This window comes from Kryptolebias marmoratus, linkage group LG12 (genome assembly GCF_001649575.2).
Source record: "Kryptolebias marmoratus isolate JLee-2015 linkage group LG12, ASM164957v2, whole genome shotgun sequence".
NCBI classification, from domain to species: Eukaryota; Metazoa; Chordata; class Actinopteri; order Cyprinodontiformes; family Rivulidae; genus Kryptolebias; species Kryptolebias marmoratus.
This window is the reverse complement of record NC_051441.1, coordinates 10,926,141-10,940,275: the sequence shown is the minus strand read 5'-3', so window position 1 is coordinate 10,940,275 and position 14,135 is coordinate 10,926,141. Positions and strand designations below refer to the sequence as shown.

Here is a 14,135-nt window from a genome sequence, read left to right as displayed (position 1 = left end):
TGTTTTTTAATTATGTAAAGCACCTTGAAATGCCTTGCTGCTGAAATGTGCTATACAAATAAAATTTGATTGATTGATTGAGAAACAGAAAAATTAGCTGCACATTGGCTGATACCTACGTAAAAAACAATTTTAGAAAAAGTTCATATTCAAAATTCAGTTTCATATCACTTTAAGCTGAATATATTCTAGTGTTGAATCATTTGTTAGATACAGGTGAGTGATGTAAATGTGTCATCATGGACTCTGAGAAAAGGTGATGATGGGGATGATGGGGGTTTGTCAAAAATCTCTGAAAACTAATAATCTAATTAATCTTAATAGTAATTATAAGCCAATCGATTCATGACAGATTGCAAATAATACCGGAGATTTAAACTAAGATAATTTTATGATAAGACAGCTTTCTTGTGATCTGTTAGCACTCAAAGTGCATGTTAGGGATGACTCTCAGATACTACTGCATCAAATTTTCGCTCAATATCTCTAAAACTGAGTGAGCTAACGCCACTTTTGTGTTGGCTAAGGTCAATTAGCTGCGGTGACCATCTTGAGTCAGGTTGACTCCAAAAATTAATTAGTTGTAAATAAACATCCAGTCATTACTTTCTGAAAGATTCTTTAAAATCGGTCCAGTGGTTCATGAGATATTTTGCCAGCATGACAAACTCAGAGACACGAGCAAAAACGTTTTCACCTTTAGCTTTGGCGGAAAGCGATAAAATAAACCCTACTTTGGGCTGTAAAAATCATCAGATAGTAAGCAGAAAGATAAATTAAACCAAACTCACCTTTCCCCCACAGAGGTTAGCTGTTCGATCTCAGTCATAACTTCTGCAATCTCAAACTTCAGCCGCTGCAAAGAGATAACTTTTTTTAATACTTATTTTTGTGTTGAGACATGCTAATTCAAAACACTGAAGCTCTGAAGTTTAAAAAAGCTTTAAAGATCTTAATAAAAGGTTTTTAAACAGTTTGGGATTTCTAAGGCAATTTAGTCATTTTTAATATTCAGCAGGTGTTTATTCTGTATTGGATTGTTACAGACAACGAGAAATGATTATGAGCAGTGATGCTTTTTATACACTTTGCACAGAAATATACTAGAAAAACCATAACATACAGAACAAAATTTGCTGTGCATGAGATCAGACTTCTTCCTACATCCAACATCCAACAGACTTGAATAACTTGAGCTACTGGATTTAATCCTAAGGAAAAAAACAACCATTTTGATAAATTTCTTGTTCTCCCTCAAATGAAAGCATTGTTGTTACTCACTTCTATATCATCCAAAAGCTCTTTCTTCCTGCGTCGAATGTTCGACAGCTCATCTCTCTCCTCCAAAGACAGGTCCTCGGGCACTGGAAAATACAGGGGAAAATGAAACGGCGTGTGAGTGAGAGGAAGGGGCAGGGTGATGACGATGGATTAAATTAATTCATCCACCAACCAGCCGGTCAGAGTCACGAGGATTAAGCCTGTTCAATGAACCTGTTCAATGAACCCATCCGAAAGACATCAAATATGACCTAAATTAATGTGCTAATGGACAGAAGTGCCATTTCATTTCGGGTATGTGAATTAAACACAGTAAAGCGACTGAGAAGCAAGAGGCTCTGGCGCCGCAGGTTGTTTGTGCTACCTTTATTCCTCTGCATATTTTATTTAACCCAGCAGGTGGTTACACTGTTGAGGGGAAACCAGTTCAACCTTTGAGTTTACGAGCTGTAGTTTATTAAAATTCTCCCCTCTGAAGTGTTATGATTACAATTCTGATTCATAATTCTGGTTTAATAAATGATGAGTGCCGTTCTTGGGAGGAGAAAGGAGCTTTTACCACCTTGTTGCAAGTGATTTGAGTCCATATTATACCATGGTTTAGAAATAGTAAGTAAACATTAACAACTAATAAAGATTACAGTCAAAAGTGCTTCTGTTTCCCAGCTGCCCTGCTCCTAAATGATGCTTTTATTAAGTTGTTACTAGAAAAGATATTTATGACAGAATTGAGAGTGTCGAGATAACAACGTGTGAACTGACCAGAGGAGAAAAAAGGAAAAAGAAAATTGGAAAAAAATGGGAAATCCAATGTTTATCATGATCTAATAAGAAATAACAATAGCTACTAAATGTAAGTGTTGCCATCATGTTTTTCAAGCAAGAACTGACCATACCGGCTACTTCAAGTTTGCATTTGTAAGCAAGCAGTTGCTTGTTTCCATATATAAACAATTAAACATCAGTATCAATCATATGGAGTGTTTTTGTGTTAGTCTCATTAACGTAAAATTAAGTTTTTCCTAAACTCTTCAGGAGCGTATATGTTTCATTAGCTGCTAAATGCTCCACTGTGTCCATAGACGTGGAATGGAGCCAGAAGTGTAGACGTGCCCCGTGTGGCTAAAAATTATTATACAAAGCATGATTATGTAAGCTTTAAAAGGGAAAATCCCCCCTCCTGAAAATCTAATTTACATATTTCCCTCTGGTCTGGAACTCTTTGCAGCCACATGGATCGTTTCTGTGCGAGTTAAACAAAATATAACTCATGTTACAACTCAGCTATTTAGTGTGACATAATTGTTTACACCAGGAGAACGTGACTCGTATTTGCAGTCTGCAGTTGATGATTTTAGTTTGGTCGAAAGGAAATAGTTTCAACTGCAAAAGCTTGTTGAAACTTGTTACAGTAAGGTTTGTGGGTTTTCTTGAGCAACCAGGTTTCTGCTTTTAAAAGAGTGCCCACCACTATTTTATTGTTTAAAAAAAAAAAAGCTGCTGCTGACATCCCATCAAATTAGACATCAGACTAATCAAACTTGATGTGTAAACAGTAGTACAAGCAAGACAGACAACTGTGTGCTGTATATGATCCAAGGGTCAACTTTCCATGTAAGGTTATAAATTAACATTAAATGTGCAAATACATGTCATTCCTTCTATCTAAACTGACAATATCACATGTTGTTTAACATATATATATTAAAATAAAATCTATGTTCCACTCCCTCAATGCAGTATAAACATGTTTTGATCATTACATTATGCCACAAGTGTTAAAAGTAGACACAAGTAAAGGCCTAGCATTTCATCAATGAATGTATATTGTTCACTTTCTACGCCAGAGCGTTAAACTAATATAATCCTATAATGAGATGGAACGGAGTTATAGTCATTTTAGTCAAACCTTATAAATGATATTATGCACAGTCTCATGGGATATCATGAGATCCCACAAGTTTTGTTAACGCCCGGAGTATGACTCAACTACTACCACATACACGTTTAGTTCAATATCAGTGATGACTTTCTGCGAGTTTCATTAAATTCGTTCTGTGTATAGTGAGATATTTTGCCAGCGCGCCAGACAAACAAACACACTCATATAGGCAGAAACATCCCCCTTCAGCGGGAGAAAATAGGAGTTATCAATGAGGAAATTTCCCATAAAAAGTTTCTTTTAAACCTCAAAAGAATTCTTGTGAAAAAAGGGAGATGCTTTGTAACATCTTGTGTGTTCGACACACACTCATTTATTCAGCATCTGCTGAGTTCTGTCCCCTGATATATTGGTTTTCTGTTATTTAACTATCATCACTGTCTCTTTTAGGGTAATTAAAGCTGCAGAGACAGAAAGCTACACATTGTGCAGCATACCTCCTTTAATGCTCACGGGCAGCTTATGCTCAGGTGAATACATGCTGCACACGCCACACATACGAGGTTTACATTTCACACACATAACATAATTTTATTCTACACAGAAGGTCCCAAAAGCCAACCACTTAGCCTTCATTTCATCGTCAACCTCTGCCCCCCACAGACTTCTCCCGTCGCTCCTCCACACATCAAAAAACAGCGATTCGTTTTAGAGCGAGCTAAGAGGAAGTAGGTCATTTTCACATGGAGCCATACCAGATTGCGCTTCTACAATTCTCGCCATCACACACGCACACACTCCCCCCTCCATCTCATTCTTTGTTCGCCTCCAACTCCGGTGCTTGAAGTGGGGGTGAGCGCAGATTCAAATCCCCCCACTGAATCATTCCACTAAGCAGCTTTGCCGTTCAGGCCCACTCCCCCATGACTGTAAATAATGATGGATAAAAAAAGGAAAGTTATTTCTTCTCTTATTTATCTACTGGATCTATTTTCACACTGCGGAAATCAGTTTCATTCGTCCTGCTCTGGAAGACAACGTGACAAAAGTAGCACAAACTATTAGGTTATTACATTCAGAGACGAGCAGTCGGTCACAAGTGCAGAAACCCAGATTGGTTCAGATACTGGGAGCTGTCACTCTAATGCACCCTGACGCTCACAGTATCCATCAGCTAACAAACCAAAAGAGGAAAGAAAGAAAAATAGAAGTAAATTGAAAAAGTAAAACTTATTTAAAACATATAAAAAGAATGCAACTTTTATGGGTGATTATCCTTACATTGAATGTGAAATGGGTCAAGGGTTAATGGAGTATAAATACCATGTCTAACAAGCAATGCGAGACCATATGATGACTCACACTGAATATGTAAAGACATCAAAAGGAGCTCTTTTAATGGTTTGACTGCACGGAAGAAAAATCTTATTTCACACTAAAAATCCTGGCAAGCTTTATACGCATCCTCTTTTCGCAATTTTATTTTCTAAAAGCACTGAATGTTGGAATTTGCTTAATAACAACAAAGAAAGACACATCTACTAATACCAGTGGTGTTATATTCTCATTTATATATATTTTGTAGCGTTTTGAAAAACTTAAGTGAAAATTTGAGCTGTTTATGCTGAAGGACCCGAGGTTGGAAAAGGACTGTTTACTAAAGCCTAATCTTTGGAAGCAATCAGCCGATATGGACAAAATCAAGACGTAATGACAATCAAGAATGTTGGGTGATGAATCGGTTAGTTTAGCTGCAAATTGTGTCTGTTTTACAAAAACTAGAAAGTAACTAAAGCAAAAGCAAACCAAAAAATAACACTTAAGAACTCATTTTAACAGGTCTCTCTTGTAAATGAGACAATGAGTCTCAAGAGATGTTTTCCTGTATAAATAAAGGTAAGAAAGATGCTTCCACTGTTTTTATGCTCGGTCTCAAACTGACTCCAGTGGTGCTGCTCCATCGATCTGATTCATTGATGTTTGCTGGTGATGATCAGATGATTTATCCAATCAGAACACTTTGAGAGCCTCCTTCCTTCTTCTAACAGTTCAGCCCACTTCAAATGATCTTCAGACATAATCAAAAGCCAGTTAAAGGCTGCTAACAAGACTTTTCTGTCAGAGTTAATGTGCATCCTCTTTCTGATCTTTAAATTTTTCAGCCTTGGGAGAGAGATTGTTTAAAGTAGACAAATAAAAGCAAAAAAAAAACTAAGAAGAGGCAACACCACCCTGTAAGAAGCACTTAGTTGCCAAACAGCAAAGAAAAGCATCAAAGAGTGATGTAAGAACATATATGAGCCAGCTAGACATCTTCACACCCTCTGCCTCTTTTGCTCTTGTTTTCTGGCCACGTTGTTGCCTCATAAAGCAGTAATTGTGGAGCAGAGAGACCCTGCAGGCAACTTACGTCTGTAATGCGTAAAAGTCTCTATGATTCCTACGCTGGCTGGGAGAGCTCAGCAGGGACAGAGAAAGGGACAAATTGTCTGAGGGGACAAAGCCTGTTTGGGCTAACAAACCCCTTTTGTGTGTGTGTTTGTAGCATCCATAATCTGATGGTACTGTGAAGGCATTTACTACCGCACCGTCTGCACTGGACATCTGAAGCAAAATTCAAGAAAGCCTGAAAATATACAAGTGTGCATCGAAGTGTGTGCATTTCCAGAGAGAGTAGGCCTTCTAAAAAGAAATCCATATTAGGTTATGTACAAACATTTGCCGTTTAACCCCATACTCACCCACATGAATTATCAATGCTTGACTGCTCAACCTTTTCAAATTATGATATAGAGAGCTGCTTTTCCAGTTAAAATCAATGCATCATCATAATACTTCAGACTTGCATGTTTGATCTTTTTTTCACATGGTGTTCAAGCATGCATGTATAAGAAACTGCCACTGAGCTGTTCTCATAAAAACATATATTTCAAACTATTTTTCATTTAAAAAGCGACTCAGTTTGTTGGTGTCTATCGTAAAATCTGATTTATTTCTCTTGTTTTCAGGACTTGTCTCCAGGTGAGCCAACAGAATCCGCAGAGGGCAGCACGGTCAAAAGGCATATTTAGTCAAAATCAATGTGTTGCCAAGAAATGCACAAACATATTTACTGGTTTAAGGTTTACAGACCCAATTAAGACACAGAGGATGTTCATTTAACAACTCTAGAAAAGTACTGTAATGTAATCAAACCCTGTGTTGGGTACGTCCTATTTTTAGCGTTTAATCAACAAGAGCAAGTGATAATCACTTCCAAAGTGTCTTGTCGGAGCCAAACCTGTTCCTGAGCATGCAAAATGCTCTCTACTGATTAACCAAACAGCAGCTTCTATTCTGATACAGCTTTGTGGATACTGTGGTTCAGTTTGGGAAAAAAAAACATAGACGTTAACATTGGTAAAAGTACTGCTAATTATTGACATTGCTCACATTTGACCTAGTTACATTGTTAACCTACTCAACATCATTCTCCTGCAGCTCCCAGGTTGTCGTCAGTGCTGAATACAGTTTGTATATAATCACCAATCATTGCAAATAAAACCTTATGACCAAATATAGATCAAATTTATGACTTGTGCTGCTCACAGAGGTCATAAACGGGATGAGAGATCACATGCAAATTGTTCCTGCAGCAAATAACAGAGGCGGTATTTCAGCTCCCATCATTTTGAACTTTTATATTTTTTAAATGACAAATATATTCTGAAAACTAATCAGGTTATTGAAAGATATATGTCTGTCCTGTTCTTTTGTTTTAGCAGCTAATATGTTGCGGCAGTAGAAAAGATGGACTGTTGGTTAATTTCTTTGTTCTGGTCAAACTACATAAATCCCTTCACGCCGAGTCCTTCTCAAAGAGAAAACGTTGACCGTAACAATGACTGAAGACAACCGCAAACAGAGCCGGGGAAAACACTTCCTGATTTTCACAGGGCTTTTAACAGGACAATGGAGGGGATGTCTGCAGCGATCTGGGCTGGTCTTTTTATAACAACAGCAACGGAGTAAACACGAAAAGGGTGTGAGTCCTTTCCCACACCGGGTGAATCACGCAGCACTTACACAAGTTGACACCACACCACAGCCAGCAGCGAGGGGACTGTGGCTGGTGCTGCAACTAATGTGTGCAAACCACCTGAGTTGAGACTGTTACAAAGACGTCCAAAATGTTTGTCGGAGGTGGTGTCACAGCTTCCAAATAAATCACCAGTTACAGTTTCTGGAACTTGAATGTTTGTTTTCAGGCTGTAACTAATGAGACACCCATTGGAGTTGACAAATTACCTCCCGAAAGATCCCATTTTTCCTCTAAACATCAAATTCGCTTTTATTTCTCCTACTTTTTTTGTGTGACAGCTGCTATGCCTCCTACAGGGATATGTGAGCTGTGACAAACATCCTTACTGTAAAAATCAGTACACTACTTTTTTGCAGCTTCTTTCCCGCTTATGCAAGCTGCAATAGTGGCTGGTAGGTGTGCAATAATTGTTTTCCCCCTCTGTGTTACACCTACTCACAGCTCTCAAGTATGCATACACACACACGCACACAGTGACAGCCTCTTTATGAACTCCTGCCTGCCTCTTGACAGATGACAGTAGTGGTATGAAAATAGCCCACATTCCTCCCACAGAACCGTCCCGTCTGGTCCAACCAGTTCTCTGCACTCTCCTCGTCTTTTTATCTATCTGCCTCTTTCTCTTTAACTAATCCACATCTGCACTTTCGCTTTGACACTATTTCTCTTCAGATGCATCAAGATGAAAATGCACAACTCCCACATCAACTCTAAGAAAAAAAAAAAAGCCTTCTGAAGACTTCTATATTAGCAGAACTGAGGATGCAGAATAGTCAGATAAGGTGGCAAACCCGAAGTGCTGCAGAGGCTCTAAATTATTGCTCAGAACATCTGCCATTAGCTGCTGTTGTGCAAATCACCAGAAACACAAAAATGTATAGTGGCCACAACCACAGATATAATCTTTTAGCACATGAGAAAGAAAAACGTACAACTGGAACATCTTTTCAGTTTCTTTTTTATCTTTGCTAGATCTCTAAGTTTAGGTCAAAGGAGATAAAGAAGCTCCTGTACATTAATAGCAAACTAAATTATGGATCAATTTCTTTATTATATAGTTCTCGTATCAGATTTATTTAAAGGTAATTTGATGCCATGGGAAAATGTCTTTTAAAAAGGAGTTTATATTAATAAATATCCTCCTTTGTGTTTGTCCAGAAAGTAAATAATTGCTGCTCCAGCTTACTTTTGTAAAGAGAAACAACAACAGAAAATGTTCTTGGAAACAAGACAAGCAACACTGTCACAATAACATACAGTATCATGGTTATTAGCCTGAAAAATATTGCTATGCTTATATTTAAAACTGTGTTCAAAATCAGATTTTAAAAAGGGCTTATGTTCAAAGCGTACTCAAGAACTGAAATGTATAAAAGTCTTCAGCAGTCACTTGTTGTTAGCTCCCATCCCAGAGGAGACATCCACAGCATCCCCTTCATTAAAATTAAATTATATAAAAAAAATCAGAAGTTACATCAAACAAAACATGTCCTTTTGATTCTTCAAAGTCTTGAGACTCTATAACACAATCCCTTGAAGCAAGACAGTCTCATCGCAGAGCCTACTTATTCATGAACAAGAACTAAATCTGCCAAATTTCACTCTAAAGCTCCCTCTTCCCTTTGAATTTAAAATGAAAAAAACACTCTGATTGGTTTGTTTTTAGGTCACCATATCTAAGGGTTTAAACGCAGTATAGATTTCAATCATTTCTGTTTTACCAGAAAGAGAGAAAACAAAAAGGTAATTTCAACAGTTTTCTGTTTCATCAATCACAAGCAGCAACAGTGCAGCTATTTTAGAGATTATCTCAGATGAAGCTTCACTTTTTGTGTTTTCTGCTTCCTTCACTGTATCTAAAGCTCCTAATAATCCCAACCCTGTCTAGACAAGAACTTTCCTAATTGACTGCAAGTTTGACTGTTAGTCAATAAACCAACTCCCCATTCAAGAAGGATCAATGTGGGCAGCAAAACTAAGCACTGAAGAATGTTCCGTTTGTTAGGCGTACAGTCAGATTCGCTTAGATGTATTCAAAGGTGCCCTCATTAAAAATCAGCACCCTTCGTGCAATGTCATTGTTGCTTTCCAACCCACATGACTGATGAGAGAAAAGCCAAGATTTATGGATAGTCGAATGGAATGGAAGTCGATGGTTCATATACCCAGGCTGCTACATGTTGGTCCCAAATGGTTCCGGGAATCAACAACAGCTCATGTTGCATCCAAATTTGACTTTCTTTGTCTTTAATAACACCTGCTGCCCCGTGTTTGTGTGTGTTTCTTTGTATGTGTCTATTAGCAAAATATCTCATCCATCTCACTTCTGAAGTCAACCTGATTCAAGATGGTTGCCACAGCTAACTAACCCTAAATAGTTACAACTCAGTCCATGTTACAGATTTTAAGCTAAAATTTGATGTGGTAGGGTGACGTGCATCCCTTCAAGGAATGATAGCCCTTTAATTTCTTAGGGAACGGGTCCAAACTTTATTACCAGCAGTGTCATTAGAAACTGTCCCAATCCAAACAGAAATTTGCCAAACAATGGCTAAACCCTTCGCTGAACCACCAACTGTCTAATTAGCCTAAGCTCAGCAAATTTAACTTGGCACAGCAGAACTTTTTGTAAGCCAGGATGATACTCCTGCATACTCGTCTCTCATAAATCTTTTGTTTAACAACAATTATGTTCATTTTCAGCTTCACCTCTGTTTTAGGTAGTTGTAGTGACCTTTCTACTTATTTTGACAGAAAAGCTTATGACATATAGTCAATATCCACAATGCTGGAGCAATCAGCAAAAGAGCAGTAGATCAGTGGTGTCCTATCCTGGTCCTTAAGAGCCACTATCCTGCATGTTTCTGTGCCTCAGCACACCTGATTTTAATAAATGGGTGAATAACCGGCTTCTGAAGACCTCAATGACATGCTAAACAGGTAATTCAGCCATTTAATCAGGTGTGTTGGAGCAGGGGAACAGCTAAAATATGCCAGATAGTGGCCCTTGAGGACCAGGATTGGAGACCACTGGAGTAGGTGTTTTTCTCTGTAATCATCAGGCTGACCTGATAAAGTAAAGCACTTAAAAGTAAATAAATAAACACTCACTGGTCTGTAATTTATCATAAATAAAGCAAAAGAAGTCTGAAACACTTGTGATAGAAAACAATCGTTTTAGATGACAAAATCAACAGTTGCTGTAAATTTGGAGCCTGACTGCTTCCATTTTCACTGATCGATATCAAAGAGTGCCCGTGTTATTTGAAAAAAATACCAAGACTGTCAGGAGATTAAGCTGCCATTACCTTAATCATACAACTCCTCCAAAAAAAACTGAAGTCCTATTTCTTGTCAATATAGGAAATGAATAAGTTACAAAGCTTGCTCTATGGAGACAAACAGAACATCTGTGACTAAGACTATATGGAAGGCAGCAGTATGATCTGTTTATTGTGAGTCTGAGCCCAAAACCTGGAGAATTTCACAGTGCTGGAACACAAAAGGAAGAGAAAAGATGCTCCAGCTGCCAAGCAGAACTCTGTCCACTTTTTACTGTTTCCAGACAGCAGGAAGAAGAGGAGGCGGATGAGGAGGTGGAAGAAAAAAAAAAAGGTTCATAACTGAGTAAAAACCTACGCCAGGATTTCCTTTCTACACAAAATATGTAGGCAGTTCAAACCACTACCCTATAGGTTCAGTGTAAAGAAGTTTTCCAGATTCTAAGCTTCGGCACAGACAAGGCCTTTATTTGACCTCTTCACTTGAGTTTTACTGATGTAAGAGGTAAAATGAATGAACTCATTCAACTCTGAGCACTGATTAGCAATTAGAGCAAAACATTCTGATTGTGGGATCATCTTCACGGGGGGGGGGAATAGAAACTTGTGTCTGAAAGAGTCAGCCAAGAAAAGTGAGTGAACATGTGAGATGGTTCTGTTTGTCTTTATGCGTCAATCCATTTATAACAGCTTTATCAGAGATAATTGGGGCAGACGCAGATCCTAAATGCTTCAAATCACACCTACGTCAATTCTGAATTGCACTCAAGCACAAGTAGGACACCAACTCTTTAGACAGGAAAGGTCACAAACAGGATCAGAACCAGGAACCTCTTCTTTACACTGCAGCGTTGCTCCATCTCCTCTCTGTAAACTTTTAAATGTTTTGCAACTTTGCTACGTTATCACTATTAGATAATCTTTACTTGTGGTGTTTTTTTCCTGTCCATTTTGTGTTCGAGCGCACACAAGTCAGACAAACGGTTGAGGAACGCAAAGTTAAAGATTTGACATCTGAGAGGCAATAACATTATCTTAAAAATTAGACAGAACTTGCACGAGTGGCCCTAACTTTATAACAACAGGAAATAAGTGTGATTTTAAATAAAACACAATAAATACAATTTGAAAGCACTTCTTCAAATGGCACAAGTTCTTCACACTCAACACTTTATAGCATTATGGATAATTTGCCTCAATTTTCTGTGGAAAATGCCTCAATGTCATTTAAGCCTTTTATGTAAATCAATAAGGATAGGATCACACTAACTGCTGCTGGACTCTTTATTTTTGTTTTGTTCAGATCATACATTTTTTTATAACTCTTGGTGTATTTATTAGCTGTCATCCTGCCCAGATCCCTCCCTGAAGGTTTGTTGTGATAGATAAAAGTTTACAAAAGCTTCAAAAGTTCTTTTTTTTAAAGTTGTCTTTTATTTTGAGTCAAAAGAATCGACTCATATATATATATATATATATATAAAAATAGAGCTTAATGAACCGATGAACTTTTCGACAGGTAAAAACTAAAGATGCAGTATCAATAAATCCCTAGTAGAAAATACTATAAACTTACAAAGCAGACAGATAGCTGAAAGTAGTGAATATATCTCTGTTTTTTGCAAGAGAATGACTTTATTATGAGTACACAAAGGACTGGGGAACATTTAACACTTTAATGTAGACCAACTTAGTTTTTCATAGACAATCTGAGAATTAAAACCTTTATATAACCCCCTACTTTCAAAGCCTTCTGATAATAAGGCTCACACATACAGAAAAGAAGAGGAAACTGATGTGAATGAGATATGAAAATGATGTCAGGGAAGACGGGACAGGGTTTGCCGAAATACAAGATCGCAAACACGTACTTCCTCTTCAACTGCAAACGCAAAAAAAAAAAAAAAATTACAATAATCTTTTGAATATCAGCTGTTCTCATCTAAGCAAAGGCCAGCAAATTTATTTCCTCTTCCTAACAAGGGCTGGAAATACAGTGTTTCTTTGTGAAACTTGGCACATCCATGGCCTCTTGGCACCTCGCAGGCATGACAACAACAAATCTCCTGAGAGTCTCAGCGAAGGGAAGACCATTGATGTTTACAGTTTTGTTTACAGATTTTGCCCTGAAGGGACACACAATAATTACTTATTATTGCTCAAGTTTGGGCATCATCCGAGTCGATTTATCAGGAGATCAGTGATGGAACAGTTGCATCATGTTCCTAATGCTTCTAAAATATTAAGAAGCTTTTTTAAGGTTGCACTCGCTGTTGCTGAGGATATAAACTCGGGTGTGAAAGGCATGAAATACACATGTGAAACAGACCTGTGTTCAGGATCTCTACTAAATCACCAAGATAAGGCCACTTTCTGGTTGTGCGTGTGTGTATTTTCAGGGTCCTAACCCACCAAAAAAAGATTATCAATCACATTCAATCATCAACTCAGAGCTGTGTGTGTGTGTGTGTGTGTGTGTCATTAATCTGGTGGAAACAAGTGGCTATCGGTGCCTTTAAGGATTCTGTAACCCCCTCGCCCTGACCTGATCTCTAAAGGCAATTTTTTACAAAGCTTTACAATCTGAACTGCAGCAACAATGCCCGTCCCGTTTTTGAAGACAATGTAAGAATTTAAGGGTCAGGGCAAAGTGAAAGAGCCTTAAAATGAGGAGTGAGGAGCAGAAAAACCTGGTGACACAGCAAACTATAAATCACACAACAGACTGAAAACATCTGGAAGGCACCTCCACTTTTGCCACTCCTTTTATTCAAGACAAAAATGTGTTTTCTAAATAAGTATGTGTGAGTGTTTTAATTTATAAAGCGCTCTTCGGGAAAAGTGACAGCAAGCGCCCAATCCTCTGACCTATAATCCACTAACTGTCATCTATATCCCTTTGCACTTGATCTCCTACACTTACACATGATAATCCTCTAAGTGAGAATGCACGCACACAATATAAAGAGATGCAAACACTCATAGTCATGTTACACAGTCATTTACATTTATATATGCATATGTGTCTTCATGAATAATAAGAGGTATCCACAGCTGGTATGAGTCTTGTACCACTAACCTACTTTAAGGATCTAACTGCAGCCATCAGTCTCTCTCTCTCTCTCTCTGCATCTGTTCCACTTCTTCATTACCTTTGCCTAAACATGCACAAAATAATTTAAAGGGACAAACACACCACTGCAGTCTGTCACACACATTCGTATACACACTGACAATTTTGCTCAAGCATCTGTACAGTGCTCATAGCAGCTTTTACTCTGTTACAAACCGAGCACCGCTGATTTTTCCTAAAATCGCAGAGCCGCTGATGGTCAATGTAGAGACTCCGAAAAAACTTCAGCTCTTTTCACAGCACCAGGAAGGCAGTTAACACTCATCTTTTTTTTCACCATGAAAGATGGATGAATTCAGCATGATGCACCTACATCTAACAGCTAACAGCTAACATGGAGTGGGGGTCAGAGAAGGAGACATGCAGATTTTGCAAGACTTGACGTAAAAGCCGAGGATGTTCTGCTGTAATTTATTCACACATCAACCTCCCGTAGAACTCGCTGAACGCTCCAAATGCCTTCTTGAAAGCGGGAGG

The 14,135-nt window shown here is 38.2% G+C and overlaps 1 protein-coding gene across 1 annotated transcript in view; it reads right to left on the bottom strand.

Moving 5' to 3' along the window:
- cyth3b (cytohesin 3b) overlaps positions 1–14,135 on the bottom strand; it is a 33,651-nt gene that overhangs the window by 13,536 nt on the left and 5,980 nt on the right. Inside the window, exons 2-3 of the mRNA XM_017421857.3 lie at positions 1,282–1,364; positions 792–856 (exon numbers count right to left, since the gene is read on the bottom strand). Of these exons, the coding sequence (XP_017277346.1) occupies positions 792–856; positions 1,282–1,364 (148 nt within the window). The remainder of the gene's footprint in view (positions 1–791; positions 857–1,281; positions 1,365–14,135) is intronic.